The sequence below is a fragment of the Carya illinoinensis genome, chromosome 4 (assembly GCF_018687715.1).
Source record: "Carya illinoinensis cultivar Pawnee chromosome 4, C.illinoinensisPawnee_v1, whole genome shotgun sequence".
NCBI classification, from domain to species: Eukaryota; Viridiplantae; Streptophyta; class Magnoliopsida; order Fagales; family Juglandaceae; genus Carya; species Carya illinoinensis.
The window spans coordinates 9,585,881-9,608,077 of NC_056755.1; the positions used below are offsets into that span (position 1 = coordinate 9,585,881).

Here is a 22,197-nt window from a genome sequence, read left to right on the forward strand (position 1 = left end):
CTGAGTGCAGTCGCCTGGTGTAAACGGCGTGCAGTCGGCGCTGCTGACGTGGATAAATCAAAACTCACCGTTTAGATTGGAACTGGAACTCACCGTTTAGATTGGATAGATTGGAACCCTAAGTCTCTCTCTTTACTCTCTGCTTCTCCTCTCTCGATCCACTCTCGAGACCCTCGAAACCCTCTCTGGTTGGTATTGGAACCCCAAATCCAATCCCAAATCCATCCCAGCACCAGTTTCATCTTGCAATCCATCGAAACCTCCATCGAAACCCTCTCTCCCTCTCTGCGATTGGAACCCCAAATCCAATCCCAAATCCATTCAAGCACCAGTTTCATCTTGCAATCCATCGAAACCTCCATCGAAACCCTCTCTCCCTCTCTGCGATTGGAACCCCAAATCCATCTCAGAACCAGTTTCATCACGAGACCCTCGAAACCCTCTCTCCCTCTCTGCGATTGAAACCCCAAATCCATCTCAGAACCAGTTTCATCACGAGACCCTCGAAACCCTCTCTCCCTCTCTGTGATTGGAACCCCAAATCCTGTCGAACCAGTTAATGGTCGAGACCCTCTCGCCTTCTCTGCGATTGGAACCCTAGATGTAGAGAACCCTAGACTGCTTCTCCTCTCTCGAACCACTTTCGATTCCGTATCTCACTCTCTACGATTGGTCTGATTCTCTCTCGATTCCTCCCTCAAAGGTTCGTCCGATTCATCCCGAGAATTCCGAACCCTAAATTTTTCCGCTACGTAATTTTTCAATTTTTTTTTTGGTTGTCATTTTTTAGGCTGTCATTTATTTTTGTTGGTTGTCGAACGGGAATCTGTTGGTATGATGAACACTTCCCTCCCTCTCTACTTCTCGAGCGATTCACCCCTTAGAAGTGGAAAAACCCTAAATTCATTTCTCTGTTCGGTCTGAAACTATTAAGGTAAGATTTCTCTGTCCACTAGTTCATCATAATACTGTATGGGGGCTGTTTTTTTCCTGCGTATGATGACTCTTGTTCAGTTACTAGATCTATAATATTTACAAATTTCTGTTCATCTTGTGTTATTGAATTGCCCAGTAGATGCTTCGAATCTGATTTCTGTTTTTAGTTTGTGAATTTTAGTTTATGTGCTCTGTTATGTGGTCTATTGTGACACTTTGGTTAAGTTGGTGGGTAATTGGTATGTGGTGCATTGTCGAACTGGCTGAAGTGTATGGGTTTATGAGCACATTGAATCTTGGTGTAATAGATGCTCAATGTTATATATTATTTGCTGTTTAGGATGGAAATATCAGTTACTATATATCTTCATTGCAGGATAATATGCCATATCCTCCCGTGTAAAATTATCACCCAAGTGCAAAATGTTATATAAATATTTTTGTTAGACAATTTATCTCTTTGCAAAATATTATGCCATACCTCCCGTGTATATTTCTTCTCCCATGCATATATACACTGTTTAATATATACTCTTGACTGGTGGCTGTTTTTACTTCAATATTATGATAGAGAATGAGTTCTGCTTCTCATTCTGGGTCAAGCTTGGAGAGACCACTTTGCTATTGTGGCTCCCAAGCGAAACTACGGATTTCTGGAAAAGCAAAATCTTTTGGTAGAAGATTTTTCAATTGTCCAAACTATAAGATGAATAAACAATGTGGCTTTTTTGAGTGGATTGATCTTCAAAGTGAGCAAAACACTTGCTGTAAGATGACGTTGGAGTTAGCTGAACGGAGGCACGAAAGGGTACTTCATGAGCGGCTGTGCACGGAGGAAGCCAAATTTACCGCATTGGAGAAGAAGTACAAGGGAGCGTTGAAAGTATTAAAAGTCTCATGGTTTTTTTTTGTACTAGTTTGTGCTGTATTTATTTCGTATCGAAGTGGTTGTAATGTCTATCGGCCAATGCTTCAGCTCATGTAACTCAACCCCTTTTGATGCTCATGACACTTTGATCAGTGGATGTAATAGATGTGTCATATGCAATTTTGTATATCCTGGGACAGTTAAGATGTATTTAAAATTTCTATTGTCTTTTTCCTGGGACTTTTGTATGTATTTAAAATTTCTTTACAAATTTCATGGGACTTTTGTAACACTTTGAAATTTCAGGTGAATTTTCTGGTACTTTAACGAGTTTGATCCTCTGTATATAGACCACTTGTGCTTATAGTTTGATGTATGAGGGAAATTATTACCATTTCTTTATGTGGTTCCAGTATATTAAGGTATGATTATTTGGGCTTCTGTTAAGCATATTGCTTGTACAATACAAATTTGGCAGTGTATTATTGGATACCAGCTTTTTGCCACCAATTGAATACTTAGTAGTCAATTTTTGCATCAGACAGAAGATTACAATAAACTACAATGCTACACGTTACCACATCATTGCACATTAACTCGTATAGATGTGTCATAGACACAAAATATGTAAGCCAAAAAGCTTGAAACGGATACCAGCATCAGGTCTTATAAGACAAATCCTCATACAATATGGTCTTTCACCACAATAAATACACCAACATCACCTAACAAACATCACCTAACAAATAACATCAATTGCACGCACACCTGTTGTGCTTACCAATTGGTCCATAGTTTCCCCAAGTCAAAACCCGTGCCGTAACAATCCCAATAACCTCACATCACATGACCTGTTAATAAATCAATGCTTATATTATGTATGCCATCAATTAAAATCCGTTTTGAGGGAAACACAAATTCTCTTGTAATCTATATATATATATATATCTGAATCTTACATCATACATTTTTCAGCCACTTCCTCCTTTTATCCACTTAAATTCTCAGAGAGAATATACAAAATAGGATCTCATCTACAAATAACTGGCAAGCTGCCCAAATAATTCAGAGGGAAAAGCAAAATAGACCACATCATGTGGTGTACAAAAAATGCATCAGCCTCCTCCTTGTAAATACACCAAGTCACATGAAATATACAAACGCATTACATCCATGCGTTTGACCCATCTCCACCCAGGCCGCTTTGGTTGTGTGTCATCCAATCATAAAAAATCTATTTCCATCCAAATAAACAAATCTTGATCAAATAATAAATAATATTACTAAAATGGCCTAGATAAGTGAGAGATCTTACACTTTCTTGACTACCAACCATATGATGAACACTTTCTTGACTACCAACCATAGGATGAACACTTTCTTGACTACCAACCATATGATGAACACTTCCTTGACTACCAACCATAGGAGGATTACTTCCTTGACTACCAAAATACCACGACTGAACACTTTGCGTGGTCCCACTACTGTCCATAACCTGTTAATAAATACAGGTTATTAAAACACATTACAAATATAGACCTCCTTCAAAAAATATGCCAATCGTACAAACTATCCAAACATGATACCGTAAATTGTCCGTGGTTGGAATATGCATCTGCTTCTGATGGCCCAAATAAACTCCGTTTTGTGCCCATAGGTACTGTATCTCCTTCATCTCGCTAAAAGTGAAGTAAATAGTTATAACTCGTCATAAGGAATATATCCAAACTTTATCATAATGACACACTACGAAAATATTTATGTTTTTATTATCCCCTACTAAAACATGAACCTGTTTGCGTTTTTGAACCACTTGTGCTTTCTTCTGTTTGGCTTTAACCTTCCGCATTTCTGTCTCCATCCTGGATGCTCGTCTAAGAGACGGAGGTCTTCCTTTTCCTCTGACAACAAGTGGACTCTTGACTTGTTGTGAGCTACCAACTACAGCCCCATCTAGTATTGTAACCCCAGGTTCCGAAACTTTGCATTGCAAAAATATAATAAAAGATCATTTCCAATGTCAATCCAAAATAAATAGCAAATGTAAACCCAAAATTGTAAATACACATTTCAATATACAAAATAAAAAACTTTTCACAAAAATAAATTTCAATTGGTGGTCTTCAAACCTGTTTGGCCGCTAGATAAGGGTCGTTGGTTCTGACGATATAATCCAGTCATCTCTTGTATCTTCTTCTTTGCATCGTCAAAGTCCTTCTCAGATTCAACCGCATAATCTATCATCTCATAACACATATTCAGAAGAATGGATTGTCTATTACCATTTGGCCTTTCATCCCCGGCATCGTAGCTAGATCGGATTAAAGTGTATCTTCTCTTGATGTCCTTCCGCCATCGGTCTAAAATGTACCGATCTGGCAACGATTTTATACCGTTTGATTTGAATATAGACAAAATATGCCTACACAGTATCCCCCTCATCTGAAATAAACCACATGAACACTTTGCATTACAGTCATCGACATTAAAATCCACAAAATATGTAACCTGTTTTGTGAACTCCTGAATACGAACTTCATCTTCTACCAAATAAGTCTTCATTACACCATCCATTGTCTGTAAAGTTGGATCCAAATCAAGCACACCGATTACTTGCTGTTGAACTTCCTTAAATTTTGCATTCGTGTACAACAATTGAAATTTCTTTTCAATTGGCGATCTAGATACGCAGGGAATGGTGCCACTAAAGGAAAGAAACTCTGCTTGATTTTCATTCTCAATTTTCCTTTTTAGTGCATTGTCGAACTGGTCGACAAACTCTTTCAGATTTGTTTTTGAATGGACATAACCATCAAAGAAAGCATTCATACTCTCGCTACGCTGAGTGGTACTCATTCCCGCCCAAAAGTGCTCTTTTAGAAAAACCGGTACCCAATGCGCACGCTCCAAATATAAACTTTTCAACCACACATTCTCATGTAAGTCGTATGTATTAATAAACACGGCCCAACATTTTTCAAACTCCTTAATAGTTTGTGTGTCGTATACACATTTCATCAACTCAGTTTTCAACCCGCTTTTATATGCAGCATATGCCCCAAGCTTCTCAGGTGCCTTCTTCAGTATATGCCATAGGCAAAATCTATGTCGCGTTTCCGGGAAAACAATAGCAATTGCATTTTTCATTGCTCTGTCTTGATCAGTAATTATCGCCTTTGGAGCTACTCCGTCCATACATTGCAACCAGGTTTGGAATAGCCATGTAAAGGTCTCCGTGTCCTCATTGGAAATCAACCCAGCCCCCAAAAGAATCGACTGCCCGTGGTGGTTTACACCAACAAATGGTGCAAAGGGCATCCCATACCTATTAGTCAGGTATGTGGTGTCGAATGTCACGACATCACCAAAATACTTATAGGCTGCCTGACTACGTGGATCTGCCCAAAAAACATTTTTTAACCTCCCGTCATCGTCTAAATCCATCAATGCAAAAAATCCGTTATTCTTGTACTGCATCCTTAAAAAATAATCACGAAGTGCTCCAGCACCACCTGCACCAAGTCGTAGATGACGGGCTTTGTCGATGTAATTGCGACAATCCTTTTCCAGAAATGGCAGGTTCTCAAAGCCACCTGCACCAACTACAAGAGATCCGTAACTCTTGTTCAATCGGATACCCGCTAAGTCATTGGTGTCAAGGACTCTTTTAACTGTCTCACTCACTTCTCTGTTACATCGGTAGAAGCGAGATTTCTGTGGGCTGGTAACATGATTATGTGAATTATTGACTGTTGTCAACTGCATCTTTCCATCGACTCTCAAGGCATTTATCCTTGCCTTGCAATCTGTCTTTCCCGTCGGACGTGGGTTGGCAACATTGGATGTCTTAACCCGTGCCTTCCCTCCCCGTGCACAACCAAGAGTAACATATCTGACACTTTGATCCTCTGACCTCTCACTCCTTTGTGTCATCACCCCAAAACCGCATTGCTTAGCGTACTGCTTATAATACCTAAACAAATCTTCAAACGAATTGAACTCCATGCCCGACTTTGGCTCCTCAATCATATCATCACCTTTCGACGATGGCACTACGTGTGATGTACCTGGAGTGCAATCGTCGATTTCCCGTTCACCTGGACTGCCATCTTCAGTTTCCCGTTCTTCTGGTCTATCCAATGCATGTTCTTCAAACTCTCCCATGCCCTGTAAAAGTTGTTCACTTTTATCTCCAAATGTTGAAAAAACACTTGGTAATGGCATACTAAATTAAAAAAACCAAAATTGACCATAACAAAATAATAAATACCTGGTATCATTTTATGGCACTACCAAATAAAAAAAAAAATTTTTATCTAAGCTTCACCACAGTAGAAACTCCTTAAAATATTACCAGAGATTGATGTATTCAGCCCACTTTTCAGGTAATCAAATCTACATATTGAAACTAATAGTTTATAATTTAGGTAGTGGAAGTAAACGATGAGGAATTAGTAACTTTCCTATGAAATAAGCTATATCTTGGTTCATAAAATAAAAGCATATTGCTTTCCATTCCCCAAATTTCTTCTCTTATGGCGTTCAACAAATTAAAAAAGGGAACATAAACTCCTTTAACAAAGTAGTTGCATAACAAGTTCATTAAACCAAATCATCTCCAACAGAAAAGAGCCAATAAAAAATCGTGCAAAGATTTCATGAGAAAAATTTTTATATATTCAAATCATTAACCAAATATTAAAGCCATCAATAACCGAATATTAAATCCATTGTTTTATACTTGAATCACACCTTTACATTTTGTAGTTTACAACCAACGTAAAAACCAACATCAACCCAATATCATTGGCCTCCTACACGACACAAACCCGAGCAAACCCACACCACATTTGTATACAACATTTTCAAACTCCTCTATGGATTCACATTCAACAATATATATTTACCATGTTCATTCAAATCCCACAAAACAGAGCCACATATATATCAAACAAATGGAGGAAAATCTGTTTCAGGTTTTTTGAAGCATGCAGATATAGATCCATCTCAGAACCAGAACCTGGCCGTGGTGGTGCGGCCGTGGTGGTGCTGACCCACGAAACTGACCACCCACGTCCCTGACCCGAGATGCTGGGCTAAATTGCTGGCCCGCGAATCTGACCCGAGCAAATGGCCCACGAAGCTGACCCGAGCTGATGGCCCACGAAGCTGACCCGAGCAGATGGCCCACGAACCGGACCCAAGCAGATGGCCCACGGATCTGACCCAATCTCAAGTGAAACCAACCTGACCCAAACAACGGTCGGCCTTTGACCCACTCCAACGCAGACCGGACCAGCCCGAGATCAACCCACCCACCGGCAACACCTCTCTGCACCAACGCCGACGTAGTCTTCCTCCTTTCAGTTCTGGGGGGCTCGCGAATGGAAGAAGCGGGAAATCAGGTGCCTTTCGGAAATGCTTTCAATCTGCACCGGTTTTGGTTTTCATTCGTTTCCCTTTTTTTTTTTTTTTTTTTTTTTTTTTTTTTTTTTTAAATAGATGCTGACGTGGCATAATGCCACGTCACCCGACTGCGTGCCGCTTACATTTCCCGTTTGCATATAGAACTACTGTTTCTATTATAGTGCCAGTCCATAATACTGTTCTTTGGATTGGAAATTGGCTTGGAAGTTGTAAAATTCATGCAAAGGTTGTTAGAAGTTATGGTCTGCTACAAACGTCTGAACAATCGAAACGCCAAAGAGGCAGTCATCAACCCATCGTTTCAATGTCAGCCCATCCTTTCCATTGACGCAACGCTTTTTGACCCAAGCAAAAGTTAAAATGCCAGTCAAAAGGGTATTCCTTGTGTCCTTTTCTCCCTTCTGGTGTGTACAGTGACCTTGTGGAAATTGAAAACACAGTTCACTCAATCATGGAATTAAACATATATGGTGTAAGATACTATATCGGATTTCCTACGAAGTTAAAAAACATACTCCAGGAAACAAAAAATGTACTAAAATTACATTATAAATGTACAAAGACTGCAAGCTGCATGTACAATACATAAATATTAAAAGGCTGTTTATTTAGGAAGCATGAAAATGTAAAGGCAAAAACTGGTAGTCAACAAACAGAAAATTGTACGTTAGGGTGGTCAATAGGATAATCAAGTGTTTGGATTATAAAATGACTAGAGACATGAAGTCATATTTCAGACTATTTTATCTCCATGTCATCTTGTTGAGATCTTCACTAACTCACCAACATTGTTGCTCCATCAATACAACCACCCCCTTACATGGAATAGGATCGACTTAAATTCCATCTCCAACTTATCTGATTTCTTATGTTTGTTCAAGTTCGATCTCACTTGCTCTAGACTCCTTCGCTAATTCGATTCAATTCAAATCCAATCTTGGTGACTTCTGTTTCTTCTATTGCATTGGAGGTTCAAGATTTGATGGTAAAAAATGAAAGTAAGGTGATTTTCACTGGTTCGATCCCATCTAACATGAAGTTATAAGAAGGTTGTGAGATACTCATTTTTTATGGTATTAGTATGCAAGTATTGGAATGCTCTTTTGCTAATTGCAATTTCATCGGCTAGAACAAGAGGGGAAGTTTTTTCACAATATTGATTACAGTTTTTGTCATCAAAGATCATTTGCATGAGTTTTGCATGGTCCATGATGGTTTAGCATGATAGAACGACAGTGACACAAAAATTCCTTGAATGTGAATTCTATCTTTGTGCCTTTCTATCAATGGGCAAGGAATATAAGTTGTTAAATGGAGTAATTTGTACGATTTATCCATGGGTGAGTACTTCCGCTCACTCTTTTATTAATTTTCGTATCAGTTGAATCTCATAAATCTTAAGAATTGAACCAACTGTTCGGGAAGAATGCAGTACTTGATTGTTCGAGGTATAAAACTTTTAGTTTTACTTGCTGCTATGACGCCTCACTGAGTAATTTTCCCTTTATACAAGTCAATTCAACCAACATGCAAAGGGAGAGAGGGTGGAGAACATTATAAACACTTCAAACCAATAAACACATTGTTAGAAAATAAATAATTTATAACGGGAAATATAGGGGAAAAATGTCAACGTACAGCAGTGCTGTACCTCATGTTATCTATCATCTTTGTAATATTGTATAGGTGTAGTATTTTAGATTGTAGGCTACACATGACACTGCTAAATATCATGCGTAATTTAGGGCCTCACATGTTAGGTGGTGCTACACACAATGTTGTCAAGCATCAGACGTAATTGAAGGAATCACATGTTAGGTGGTATTCCTGCTCAAAATAGACAGTACATAATCATGTAAATTTGTTCTATAAAATGGGAGGAAATCCTCTGAAAGGATCATCGAATCCATTTGACATGGTATCAAAGCCGAAGATTGTCTCTCTCGAATTTTTAGGTTTCTCTCTTGTGTTTCGTCTATTTCTCTTGTGATTTGGTGTCCTTGGCACCTTCGATCTTGTGTCTCAGTTGGGTCTGCGCTGTTTCTTTATTTTCTTGGTTTTGTGCTTGATTTCGGCGTCTCTTGAGCTTGGTTCTCTGTTTTCAGTAATTTTTTTTCTGTCGACAACTCTATTTCTCTGTTTTCGGCAACTCTGCTAGCCGATTGTTTCAATTTTCGGCAACTCCGTTTCTTGCTTTCGGCAATATTTTTTTGTTTGGATTTTTTTTTTCAGTCTCTTTCGTTTCTTCAAAAAAAAAATTGTCGAGGGACATTTGTGATATTTTCGGTTCCATTTATGTTGGCCATTTGCTCATTTCTTTTGCCATAGAATACAGCTTGAGTACAGGCTGTTAAGCATAGTCAAACGCATTCACTATAATTTTTTTTTGCCGTGGGTCATTTTCTTCCTGTCATTGGCTTTTGTCTTGTCTCAAATTCCATTTAATTAGTCTTCCACGTGGGCATTTCAGTTAATTTTCTTCTCGCCCTTTGTAATATTTTTCAGCTTTTGTGTGTACCATTTAATTAGCATGGACTTCGCACATGTGTGTACCAAATTTACAGGCAACAATTATTCTATGTAGGCATTTCAGTTTGAATTTTTTCTTAAGAGAAAAGATCTTTGGGATCATATTGATGGTACTGATTGTGCACCCAATCCTGGTAAATCCAAGGATTGGGCTATGCTTGATGCTAGGATTATGTCTTGGCTTTTTGGCTCGGTTGAGCCACATATTGTTATCCACTTACAACCCCATCGCACCGCTTAATTAATGTGGATTTACTTAAAGAAAGTCTATCATCAAGATAACGATGCTCGTCGTTTTCAGTTAGACCATATGATTGCCATGTTTCAACATGACAGTTGTTCCATCCAAGACTATTATTCCTTGTTCTTGACTCTTTGAAACAAATATTCTGATTTGGTTACCACGGATGTTCCTATTGCCTCTCTTTCCACTATTCAACGTATTCACGAGACTCGTCGTTGTGATCAGTTCCTTATGAAACTTCATCCTGAGTATGAATCTGTTCACTCTTCTCTTTTGAATCGCTCTCATGTTCCTTCTCTTGATGTTTGTTTTGGTGAGTTACTTTGTGAAGAACAAAGGCTTAGCACTCAAGCTTCTCTGATAGGGTCTGGTCCTGTAGCTTATGCTGCTCAATGACGAGGACCGCCTACACATTCTAGCACCTTACAGTGTTTTTGCTGTAAGGAACATGGGCATATTGCTGCTAATTGTCCTAAGAAATATTGTTCTTATTGCAAGAAGAAGGGTCACATTATCAAAAAATGTCGTATCCGCCCCCAGAATCATCAGGCCCAAGCATTTCAGACTTCTGTTATTGTTCCTCCCGTCAAGACTTCTGTAGCACATGGCTCTTCCTCAGGTGCTTCCTCTGATCCTGCACCTCCCGTAACAAATTACTGCACACCAGAAATGGTGCAACAGATGCTAATTTCGGCATTATCTACAATAGGGTTTCAAGGTAAAAATTATACTAAACTCTGGTATATAGACTCAGGTGCTTCTAATCACATAACGAATACTACCAGTGCTCTGTCATGTGCGGCTCTATGCTGGTCAATCTGCCATTCAGACTGCCAATGGCAGTTCTTTGCCCATCGCTGTTGTCGGAGATGTCTCTTCCAAATTTACTGATGTGTTTCTTGCTCCTCAACTTTTTACAAATCTTATTTCGGTTGGTCAATTAGTTGATAATAATTATGTTGTTAATTTTTCTGGTAATGGTTGTATTGTGCAGGACCAGGAAACAGGGGAGCCGATCGTGAGGGGACCTAAAGTGGAGCGCTTGTTTCCATTATCTTTAGTTTTGTAGTCTTTTGCTTGTAATAATGTTCCTGATCTGAGTATAGTGTGGCATCGTCGGTTAGGCCATCCTAACACTCAAATCTTCTCTCATGTCTTGCACTCGGGTTTTCTTGATAATAAAATACGTTCCTCTTTATCTCTTGAGTGTGATTCTTGTAAACTTGATAAAAGTAAAATTCTTCCATTTCCTTTGAATGCTAGTAGAGCTTCTCACTGATTTGATCTCATCCATAGTAATGTTTGGGGACCTTCCCCAGTTAGTTCACATGAAAAATTTAAATATTATGTGACTTTCATTGATGATTATAGCAGATTCACTTGGGTTTATTTTATTCGCTCTAAATCTGAAGTTTTTCGAACTTTCACTATGTTGACAATCAATTTTCTGGAACTATTAAGACATTACGCATAGATTCTAGTGGTGAATATTTGTCTACTGAGTTTCAGACATTATTGGCTTCTAAAGGTATTATTCATCAACGTACATGTCCTGCTACTTCCAATAGAATGGAGTAGCTGAACGCAAAAATCATCATCTTCTTGATGTGGTACGTACTTTCTTGTGAGAATCCTTTGTTTCATCCATGTTCTGGGTTGAGGCTTTGAAAACTGCTACTCACTTAATTAATCGGTTACCATCCCAAGTTTTACATATGGAGTCTCCTTATTTCCGCTTGTTTGCTACACAACCTAGTCATGAGAATCTTCATATTTTTGGATGTGTATATTTTGTTCATTTACCTTCTCATGAGCGATATAAATTATCTGCTCAATCTGTTATATGTGCATTCTTGGGATATAATGTGTGTCAAAAGAGATTTGTTTGCTATGATCCTACTGTACATCGTACACGCATTTCTAAGAATGTTATTTTCTTTAAAAATTAACATTTCTTTCCTGTATCATTTGTGCTCTCTTCTTCTACTATGGTCCTTCCATCTTTTGAGCAATAGTTTTCAGATCTTCATTAAATCAACTTTCGCTTTAAACCAGGTCTTGTGTATACAAGACGCTCCCGCGCACAGTCTCTTCCAGTGGCTCAACCAATATCTGATCCTACCATGCTCCAAAATCAGTCCATTACAGCAGCTTCAAAGCACTCGGTACGTTGCTCCTCTCGAGTATCTGTACCTCCGGATAGGCCAATATGGGTTGTTTGTTTCTGCTCTACATTGTCCAATTTTAATATTCCCACATGCTATTCACATGCTGTCAAGCATGATTGTTGGCGACAAGCTATGTAAGAAAAAATTACTGCTCTAGAGGCCAATCACACCTGGGACATTGCACCTTGTCCTTCCACCATAGTTCCTCTGGGTTGCAAATGGGTTTACTCCATTAAGGTTAAATCTAATGGGAGTTTGGATCGTTATAAAGCTCGATTTGTTGCAATTGGAAATAATCAAGAATATAATGTCAATTATGAAGAAACCTTTGTCCCTGTGGCTAAGATGACCACTGATAGTACAATTCTAGCTCTTGCTGCTTCCAATTCCAATGATTGGCCACTACATTAGATGGATGTCAAGAATGATTTTCTTCACATGGATCTTAAATAATGTATTTATATGAAGCCACTCCCGGGAGTGGAACCCTCTCCTAACTCACATGTGTGTAAGTTTCGTCGCTCCCTTTATGGTCTTAAACAAGTTCCAAGGGCTTGGTTTGATAAATTTTGAACTAATTTATTAGAATTCTCATTCAAGTAGAGCAAGTGTGACACTTCCTTGTTTCTTCGGAAATCAGACATGGATATTGTTGTGCTTTTGGTTTATGTTGATGATATTGTGATTACTGGTTCCGATTCTGTTTTACTTGGTCAGCTCAAGACTCATCTCTCAGAGTCCTTTCATATGAAAGATCTTGGATCTCTCACATATTTTCTTGGTCTTGAGATGCATCGTAGTCCCTCTGGTATTTCACTCAATCAACATAAGTATGCTAGTGACTTGGTGGCTACAACTGGCCTATAGGAGGCTACTTCTGTTGATACTCTCATGGAATTAAATATCAAGTTTCGCAAAGAGAAGGGTGACTTACTTGCTGATCCCAGTTTATATCGGAAGTTGGTGGGTAGTCTTGTTTATCTCACAATTACTAGACCAGACATTTCTTTTGATGTACAGCAAGTCAGTCAATTTCTTCAGACTCCTCGTCACCTTCATTTCACTGCTGTCCGTAGGATCATACACTATGTTCAAGGCACTTCTACCCATGGTTTATTCTTCCCGGTCAGTAATTCTACTCATCTTGCTGCTTATAGTGATGCTGATTGGGCTGGTTATGCGGATACACGTTGCTTCATCACTGGTTGGTGTGTATTATTAGGTGATGCATTAATCTCTTGGAAGAGTAAGAAGCAAGACAGAGTTTCTAAGTCATCTATGGAATCTAAATACCGGGCGATGTCTTTAGCTTATTCTGAAATTATTTGGCTTCGAGGTATACTTGCTGAGCTAGATTTTTCTGAGAACGATCCGACACCTCTACATGCCAACAATACGAGTGCTATTCATATCACAGCCAATCCTGTCCATCATGAGCGCACGAAGCATATTGAAGTAGATTGTCACTCTATTCGTGAAGCATTTGAAGCTAGTGTTATCACTCTTCCACATATTTTCACTAAACTACAGATTGCTGATATCTTCACTAAGACTCTCACTCGTCATCGACATTGCTTCCTAAGTAGCAAATTGATGTTTGTTGATCAACCCGCATCAATTTGAGGGGGGCTGTCAACGTACAGCAGTCCTCACGTTATTTGTCATCTTTGTAATATTGTATAGTTGTAGTATTTTATATTGTAGGCTACACATGACATTGCTAAATATCGTGCGTAATTTAGGGCCTCACATGTTAGGTGGTGTTACACACAGTGCTATCAAGCATTAGATGTAATTGAAGGAATCACATGTTAGGTGGTATTCCCACTCAAAATATACAGTACATAACCATGTAAATTTTTTCTATAAAACGGGAGGAAATCCTTTGAAATGATGATCGAATCCATTTGACAAAAAAAACAAAGAGTCGATCCAGCTGTATGGTTTCTTACCAAGAGGCTTACAAATGGGTTAGCAAATCTATGGAAAGGGAAAACTAAATAAATTAAACTAAGAAATATCTCTCGATGCATTCAATGACACTTCTGCAAAATCCTTGCATGGGGGTCAAAGTAATCGAAAGATTAGAAGTATTCAAAACAGTTAATCAGGCCTGCGAATAGGCAGAATACTAGCACAATTCTATACTTAAAACATTGAAATGGCTCTTACAAATTTGAAGAGTACTTTTTTCCATTTTTTCCTCACCATTTCCCCACCAATACCCTCCATTCCCTCCCATAGTACCGACTCTTCATAATTCTCCAATACCTCCAAAAGTGGACCCACCCCCTAACTTTCCCTCTACTCCAAAGGTAGCACTATGTCATGGTAATCCATCCCCTCCATAAGCAACCCCATCCCATGGCCCCATTGCACCACAACGGACAACACCACCCCATCATTCTTTCTACTCACCAACCTCCAGCAGCAAAACCGCCCCGTCATTCAATCTCACCTCCTTCACCAACCATGACACCACCACCTCATCATATCTCTCCATCACCACCTCTTGTTCCACCTCCCTCAGGACACCATTCAACTATTATTGTAGTTGTCTTCGTCTCACTTGGTGGTCCATTCTTTCTTGCATTCCTTTCAGTTGTTCTGTGCTGCTTCATTAAGAACAGGAAGAAAGGAACTATTGGAAAACTGAGATAATAATTACTGAAGAACATAGAAAGGTCCAGGAAGCCATTATACCGGGCCCACATGGCAAGCGAGTTAAGGTTCAATTGATCAAAGAGGACATGCCCATTGAGGAAGAGATCGTGTAAAATGAAAAATGAGGGATGGTCCACATTTTAAATCTGCAGAGGATCATCTTCAAGCTATTAAAGCGGCAGCATCCTCTTCTGGGTCTATTCATTACCATCTTGAGCAAAACGCCTGAATAATGCCATCCAAATGAACCGGCGAAGCAACAAATTGATTAGTTATCCCTTCTATACGATCACTTTTTCATAAGATAATAATCGGAAATTTATCATTCTTACCCAAATTTGTAAGTTTTTTGTTGGAATAAAAGGTGTTAAGATTGTCGAACTATACCCTCATATTCCTCTTTGTGTGTTTACAAATTCGTAGGTACGTAAGTACGTATGTACATACATACATACATAAATACAAATATATATTATATATGCAGATAGATCCATGTATATATATTTATATGTAAGGAATACTGCTTGGCTGTAAGTATGGTGGGTAGCAAGTTTACCTTTCTACATTGAGTAATATTTCATGAAGAAATAAAAAAAGACAGATCTACAAGATAAACAAAGCGCACAAGGAAACGCAAGGTTGGTCGTATTTATGGTGGGGGTTTCCCTTCTGAACTCCAAGCATGTATAGAATATCTATATGCATTACTATTTTCAATTTCGCAGCATGTCTGGTATCTATAAGATGAATTTAGTGATGTCCTCCACAACAGCTCACCTATATAATTAAGATAGGTGAAAATACAAATAATTATGTGTGTGTATCATAAACTAGTGTGTTTTCATGTAGCAATCAATCTGTCAGCATATTCTGGCATGAATAACGAACCTTGCCATGAATTTAGCAATTAGCAGTCAAAGATAAGCTTCCCTGATTTAAGATTTCACAAATGTGATGGCATCCTATTAGTTTGAAAACCTGATAAGATGTGCCAAATTTGCCGTCTAAAGGAAAATTTTCCCTAGAAAATTATACAGGGACTACACCATTCAGCCAGATTCATGTTTAACAGAGATTTGCATTATAATACTGAATCAGGTAGCAGAATGAGCTGTCCAAGTTCAAATGAAACATTTACTTAAATGATGGGAAACATACCGTCAGGAATGAGAAGCAGTACAAGCCGCTTGCCAGAAGGTAAGAAATTGGCAGGACAAGACCTGACATTCAAGCAAATAAGCTGTGAACGAATGAATGTCCTTAAAGGTAAAGGATTTTTCTTAAAATAATAATATGGTATCTATGGGCAGGTTTAAGGAGTTTGCCTTGAAAGGAGGGGTCTGAAAGTCCAAAGCCTAGCCAAATTTCAATGTACAGATGGTCTGATAGCTTGTATATTTGTATTCATGGATCATGCTGACGTGCAAGTTGTGTTTGCATAAATTGAATGAAGCCTCCAGCAGTGCATTATGCAACTAAAAAAGATTTGGTTGTATTCCCAACCCAAATAGCAGGTAGAGATGTGAAAATATGGTAATAGTGTTGTTGCAAAGAACACTGAATTAACAACCTACGGTTGTACTCAGATGCAGTTTCCCAGTCTGCAATCACCAGGTCATACTGATGCCTGTATTATCCTATCTAACATTTCGTGTAACTCCAGACTTTGAGGATGAGAATGGTCCCCTTGATAGAACTTATGGATTTTTCCTTGAATGGTTATCCAGCTACAACCAGGAGTTTTAACCAAACCCAATTTCCTCATCTTTGCTCTTATTAGTGACACACCATCCCGTATGCTAAGAGAATCATAGATACTACACAAAGCTATGTAATTGCTAGAGTTTCTAGGCTCCAATCCAAAGAGCTGAAGTGCTGCAATTTCTCCAATTGCAACATTCTTGTGCATCATGCAACCCGCAAGTAGGGCACCCCAAACACTTGCTGTTGTCGCCGGCTTCATATTTTTAACCAATGCAATTGCCTCCTCTAGATACCCAAAACGACCTAAAAGATCCACCATACAAGCATAGTGCTCTACACTGGGTTCCAACCCATAATCAAAACTTATTGAGTTGAAAATCCTCCGGCCCTGATCAATAAGACCTGAGTGGCTGCAACTAGACAGAGCTGCTGTTAGTGTGACATAGTTAGGTTTAAACCCACAATCTCTCATTTTCTTAAACAAAGCCAGCGAGTCCTCTCCTTTCCCATGAACACCATAACAAGATATCATTGTGGTCCAAGTTATCAAATTCAGCTCACGCATGTTCCTGAAAACCTTTTCTGAGTCATGCAAGCATCCACACTTAGCATACATATCAATCAATGAATTACCAATTGCAACATCTCCGTCAAATATGAAACTTTTAACTACTTGCCCATGAATTTCCTTCCCTTTTATCAAGTCTCCTTCCCCTCCACAAGCATTCAAAATGCTAGGAATCATCATAGAGTCCATCTTTTTCCCTTCATTAAGCATGCCTCTGAAATAATTTAAAGCATCCGCATAGAAGCCAGCCCTACCAGAACCAGAAATCATCAAATTCCAAACAGCAGAATCTTTAGACGACATATTTGAAAATACACACCTTGCATCAACTAAATTCCCACATTTTAAATGAAAATCCAAAACTGAACTTCCCACAACAACGTATTGCTCAAATCCAAGCCTAACCACCCAACCATGAAGCATCTTACCCAGATAAGCATCTCCGATTCCAGCGCATGCCTTAAATACCGGAGGAAAAGTATAGTGATCAGGTCGAATACCCATTTTAAGAAACTCAAGGAAAACATGAATAACATCCGAATAAAGAAAATTATTCGCATATGAAGCAAGCAAGATGTTCCAAGAATGCATATTCCTCTCAGACATATTGTCAAAGACTTGGCGAGCGTCTTGGAGAAAGCCACATTTAGAATAGGCCAGTAAGAGATCGGTTTGAAGGGTCACGTTGGTAAGGAAGCCATGAAAGAGGATTTGGGCATGAGTTTGCTTAGTTTGGGAAATTGCAGGGAGTAGAGCACATTTTCTCAAGAGGGAAGACAAGGAAAACACAGTCATGTTAGACATTTTTCAAGTTGTTAAATTCAAACGGTCACATGAAGATTTGGCGGGACTTTGAAACACACTATAAATTAATACAATTAACCTGTCACATCTAAGATAAACAACATAACTAAACAACTCCATGACAACAAATTCTGTGGTTCCAATTCCTCCAACGCAGTTGCTACTCAACTCCCATCCACAAAAAGTATAACTTCCCGAACCTCATCCATATCCCACCACTGACCACAACGTCAAATCACATTACAAATTTTATCCTAACCCTTCGCACGGCACATCTACCACGTCGCCAATACCCATTTTATCTCAACACTTCACCAGGCACAACCACCACATCACCACTATACATTTTATTCCAACATTGCACACGGGCACTCGACCACTACACAAATTCACAATCCAATGCCACAAATCCATTCCCACACTTCACATAAAACTTCCAATCACAACCACATAGCCCAAAAATCACAAGTCCAACACAAACATCAATAAAACTACTGCAAACTAACACCAGTAGTTCATGTCACAACGGCACAATGCAAAATACCAGACGGAAACTCGAAAATACTATACCTAATTTCGTGCGATGGCCCATCAAATTTAGAGCAAAACGACGCTATCTAAGGCATTGGAGACGTCCTCGGCGGCACTTCGAAACAGAGACTATGAAAGCCACGACCTCCACTGGTCAAATGAGTTACCCTACAACACAGAGAGAGCGAAATGAGCGATGGAGAGAGTAAACAGAGAGGGAACCGAAAAGAGGGCTTACGGGGTGGGAGAGATTAAACAGAGAAATCAGAGACAGAGAGTAACACATCGGAGGGGGAAGAACTGATGTTATTTTTCTTGGCTTTGGAATTCTAATCACTCTGGTTTATGTATCATACTTTAAGTAATTTTTTATTTAATATATAAAATCACTTAAAACATACCATATTGACTAAAAATAACAAAATTTAAAATGAAGTGTAGCATTATTTTTGACAGAATATTTTGTTGTAAAATCTTGTTATAAATAAAAACGTATTAAGAGATCTCATGAATAGGATGTTACAATGATTATGTCTAGCACAACCTTTGGTCATCCATCTCTGCCCATTCTTTTGCCTAAAAAAAGTTCAGCTACTACATTTTGGAAGCACATAAATTGTATGTCCAATGTCCAATACACTCACATCGCGGCATCTATAGATTTCAAAATTTGGCATCCACAGGTGAGCAACTCACCTCGAGTCATTCATTTATTTATAAGATGATATATATATAATAAAATACTTACATAACATAATTTAATTTAAAAGAAAAATTTTAAAATTTTAATCTTATTAATCAAATCTTACAATTTAATTTAAATGATATGAATATGGAATCTTACGATGTATCTTCTATAACCCATTTGTATATGGGGTTCCGGAATGAAACTAGAATGCATGAAGAAGTAAAACTTACTGATATAAACCCGCAAAAATGAAATCCCTTGAACCTACAATCAATTTGAAGACCCACCCAAAAAAGCCAAAATCAAGTCAATTGAAAAATCTAAACCCAATGAGGAACTCGTTTCAAGAACCGACTTATTTTATTAATTATAAGAATTAGTCTAGAATAATTGAACTTGATGATACTTGGCCTACATATATTTTATTTTGTTAAACTAGGATTTCAAGAGGCTTTTTAAGTTACTATAGTTGAGTTACTGTAACTGCGACACTATTCACCCAAGGATATTTTTGGAAGAAATGGCATTATTTTGACTTAGGGTTTTAATTGAGATTTGGTTTAAATATTCTTTGTAGTCTCATTTTAACAAGTTTATAAAATTTGATTAATTATTTTCATTGTAAATTGACTTTATCTCCTATTATTCTTAAATGAACTTTTGAACTTATTAAAGATAAATCATAACCTATGTGGCGTTCCTCCGAACCTATTATTATGTTTATGTGATTGAATGCCTTGGATTTGTTTATTTCATTAAAAATATTTATTTTATTATTTATAAGAATTAGTCTAAAGTAATTGGGATGCTTGCCCATCACTTACCTATTGCAAAGAGGACTGGAAAAAAAAAAATTTGTCCTATAAGGTAACATTTAGTTTTAATCGTCTTTGTAAATACTATTCGTTAATGCATGCTTTATACACTTTTACATGTGATAGGCAGTCGTGCAGTTTGTGTTGCGTGTACTATTGGAGCTCCATGAAATACAGTGATCCACAAAACCCTATAGCCCCTGAAAAATAAAATGGAAAGGGAAGGGGTCTTTTTTAGACATTTATAAACAAGATTATTGTTCCATATATCATGTAGACCCTGCATTGGTATCAAGGATCAATTGCCAAGGGAGTAATGCGCCTCTTAGCTTGTTTATTTGAGATAGGAGTAGTTTTTGAGCTTGGTGATGCGAGCTTCCTTTCATTCTCTCCTGCTTCTGATTTCGTGCTATCTGCTGCAATGATAAAATCTTTCCTAGTTGCATCAATTACCATATCCTCTGGCTTCTGAACAGGCCCCTGGTTCTCATCAACCATGACTTTCTTTCCTTCTAAAGCAGATCAAACAAGAACTAAAATCAAAGGAACTAAGCAGTTGAGGGGAAACAAAGGATTGGCAAACGAGTGATTCAAAAATAAAAACCACGGACAACAACCTGATAAAGAGATGGGAGATCCCCTTTCATCATGTTCAAATTCTAGTATAGTACAGTAACCGTCTTGGGAGGATAATGCCAAGTACCGGCCATCAGGTGACCTTTGAACACAAAGTAATTTAATGTTAGTCGTTCAATGTCCAGAAAATATCAACTATAATTATAAAAAAGAATTGTCAACATTCGCACAATAGTGCATATTACATAGGAAATAGTACAAAACTTACCATGTAATGTCTGTTATGGCTGCATAGTGAAGACCAGCCAAGATTGCTATGGGAGGAATGCTCTCTGTATCATATAAGTATAAAGAATTCAAAGTGGCCACCGCAAAAATGAGGCGATATGGGAGCTTAAAGAGCGCAGCTGCACAACCTCCGGAAGATAATTCAGATTACTATCATATATTGGCCTAGCTGCAATCATTTTTGAACAACAGGTTAACTATCATAAAAGTACCTGGAGTTGACCCCCGAAGGCTAAAAACTACTGGACAGAAACGAACCGCTACGACTGGTTTACTGGCACCTGGGAGCTGTAGAGCGGGCCTGCATGTGAGATACTTTAAGAAAATGACAGCAAAACCGAAGGTCCCCTTTTAAAGTTATTTTATTATTTAAAGGAGTTAATCATCACTTGCTGAAAAACATAGATTGCTATTAATTCAGCTTGCTTCATTAAGAGATCATGCTCAATATTTGGCACAAATAGCTCTTAAGAAAGCAACAAAGGTGCAGTACCAAAAGAGACAGTATACAAATGTGCAGCAACTATCTTACCTTGAAAGATAATTTCTGGAAAATATGTAAGCTTTATTTACTGTTTCGGATGAAGTTGAAATCTTGCAAGAACCTGAAAGGAAAAGTGGTCTCATCAACATAAATTCAAACAAAAAAATAGAAAAAATGTTTTACTTCAGTGAAGGGAGTCAGAAGTTCTGGAAGCGTCATAAAGTACAGCTCTTTGTCAAGGTTATTAAAAAAGTTAAAATGGAGCACAATCAGAAAAGGGCGAGATCATTTAGAAGACAATAAAATATTGAGGCATGGCTTCACACCACACTGTTTATAAGATGGTTCATGTTCTGTTCCCTCTGTCTCGCGCATTGGATTGGATTAAGAAAGACATGGGTAAAAATTATAAAAGGCCAAAATATACAGGAATTTTGATATCTATGTTCCTGTCAATACGGCATCACATGTTCCATGTACTAGTAAAGTAGAAGAAGGTGCCATCTATGTTCTTCAGATGCTGATCAACCATTATTGTCCATTCGAACCAAATTCAAGAGTCCTATCAGTTAGTGTCCTAAAAGTTTGCAGTTACGGGAACAAAAATGCAACCTAATTGTTAACAACACCAGATTAATCCTCCCATTTCTAATGCCGGCTGAAAATTTTGACACCAAAGGCACATGAGTGTCAGCTTAATATGTTTACTCCTCGACCACAATAACACCTTTGCCAACCAAGAAAAGCAAAACCGTGTTTTTAATAAAGAATATCACAACCATCTCCTAAATAATGCATCAGATGAACGGCCTTATATGCTAGATTTTAGGCGACAATACTCATGTGAGTGATCGGGGACTCTAAGGTGCTAATGACAATCTCATGAAGCAGCAACTTTAT

At 38.2% G+C, this 22,197-nt stretch overlaps 3 protein-coding genes across 7 annotated transcripts; all 3 read right to left on the reverse strand.

Annotated features, from left to right (window-relative positions):
* Positions 1-2,775: 2,775 nt before the first annotated feature.
* LOC122308149 (protein FAR1-RELATED SEQUENCE 5-like) lies at positions 2,776-6,136 on the reverse strand. Its single transcript, XM_043121338.1, has 4 exons — positions 3,937-6,136; positions 3,600-3,787; positions 3,394-3,486; positions 2,776-3,302 (listed from the first exon to the last, which is right to left on the reverse strand). Exons 1-4 carry the CDS (start codon positions 6,029-6,031, stop codon positions 3,039-3,041), a joined length of 2,640 nt encoding a protein of 879 aa, XP_042977272.1. The 5' UTR covers positions 6,032-6,136; the 3' UTR covers positions 2,776-3,038.
* A 7,914-nt stretch (positions 6,137-14,050) lies between these two features.
* LOC122307749 (pentatricopeptide repeat-containing protein At3g57430, chloroplastic-like) lies at positions 14,051-18,757 on the reverse strand. 5 transcript variants are annotated; one of them, XM_043120829.1, is made up of 4 exons: positions 18,486-18,757; positions 17,540-17,570; positions 15,998-17,361; positions 14,051-15,064 (listed from the first exon to the last, which is right to left on the reverse strand). In XM_043120829.1, exons 1-3 carry the CDS (start codon positions 18,505-18,507, stop codon positions 16,455-16,457), a joined length of 960 nt encoding a protein of 319 aa, XP_042976763.1. In that variant the 5' UTR covers positions 18,508-18,757; the 3' UTR covers positions 14,051-15,064; positions 15,998-16,454. The 5 variants fall into 5 exon arrangements, with proteins under 5 accessions (XP_042976763.1, XP_042976762.1, XP_042976760.1 ...); XM_043120828.1 differs by having other exon boundaries at positions 17,431-18,757; XM_043120826.1 differs by having other exon boundaries at positions 14,051-14,787; positions 14,879-15,064; positions 15,998-18,757.
* A 1,400-nt stretch (positions 18,758-20,157) lies between these two features.
* On the reverse strand, positions 20,158-22,045 carry LOC122307164 (chromatin assembly factor 1 subunit FAS2-like). Its single transcript, XM_043119849.1, has 5 exons — positions 21,346-22,045; positions 21,026-21,114; positions 20,794-20,932; positions 20,567-20,667; positions 20,158-20,461 (listed from the first exon to the last, which is right to left on the reverse strand). Exons 1-5 carry the CDS (start codon positions 21,444-21,446, stop codon positions 20,241-20,243), a joined length of 651 nt encoding a protein of 216 aa, XP_042975783.1. The 5' UTR covers positions 21,447-22,045; the 3' UTR covers positions 20,158-20,240.
* Positions 22,046-22,197: the final 152 nt, after the last annotated feature.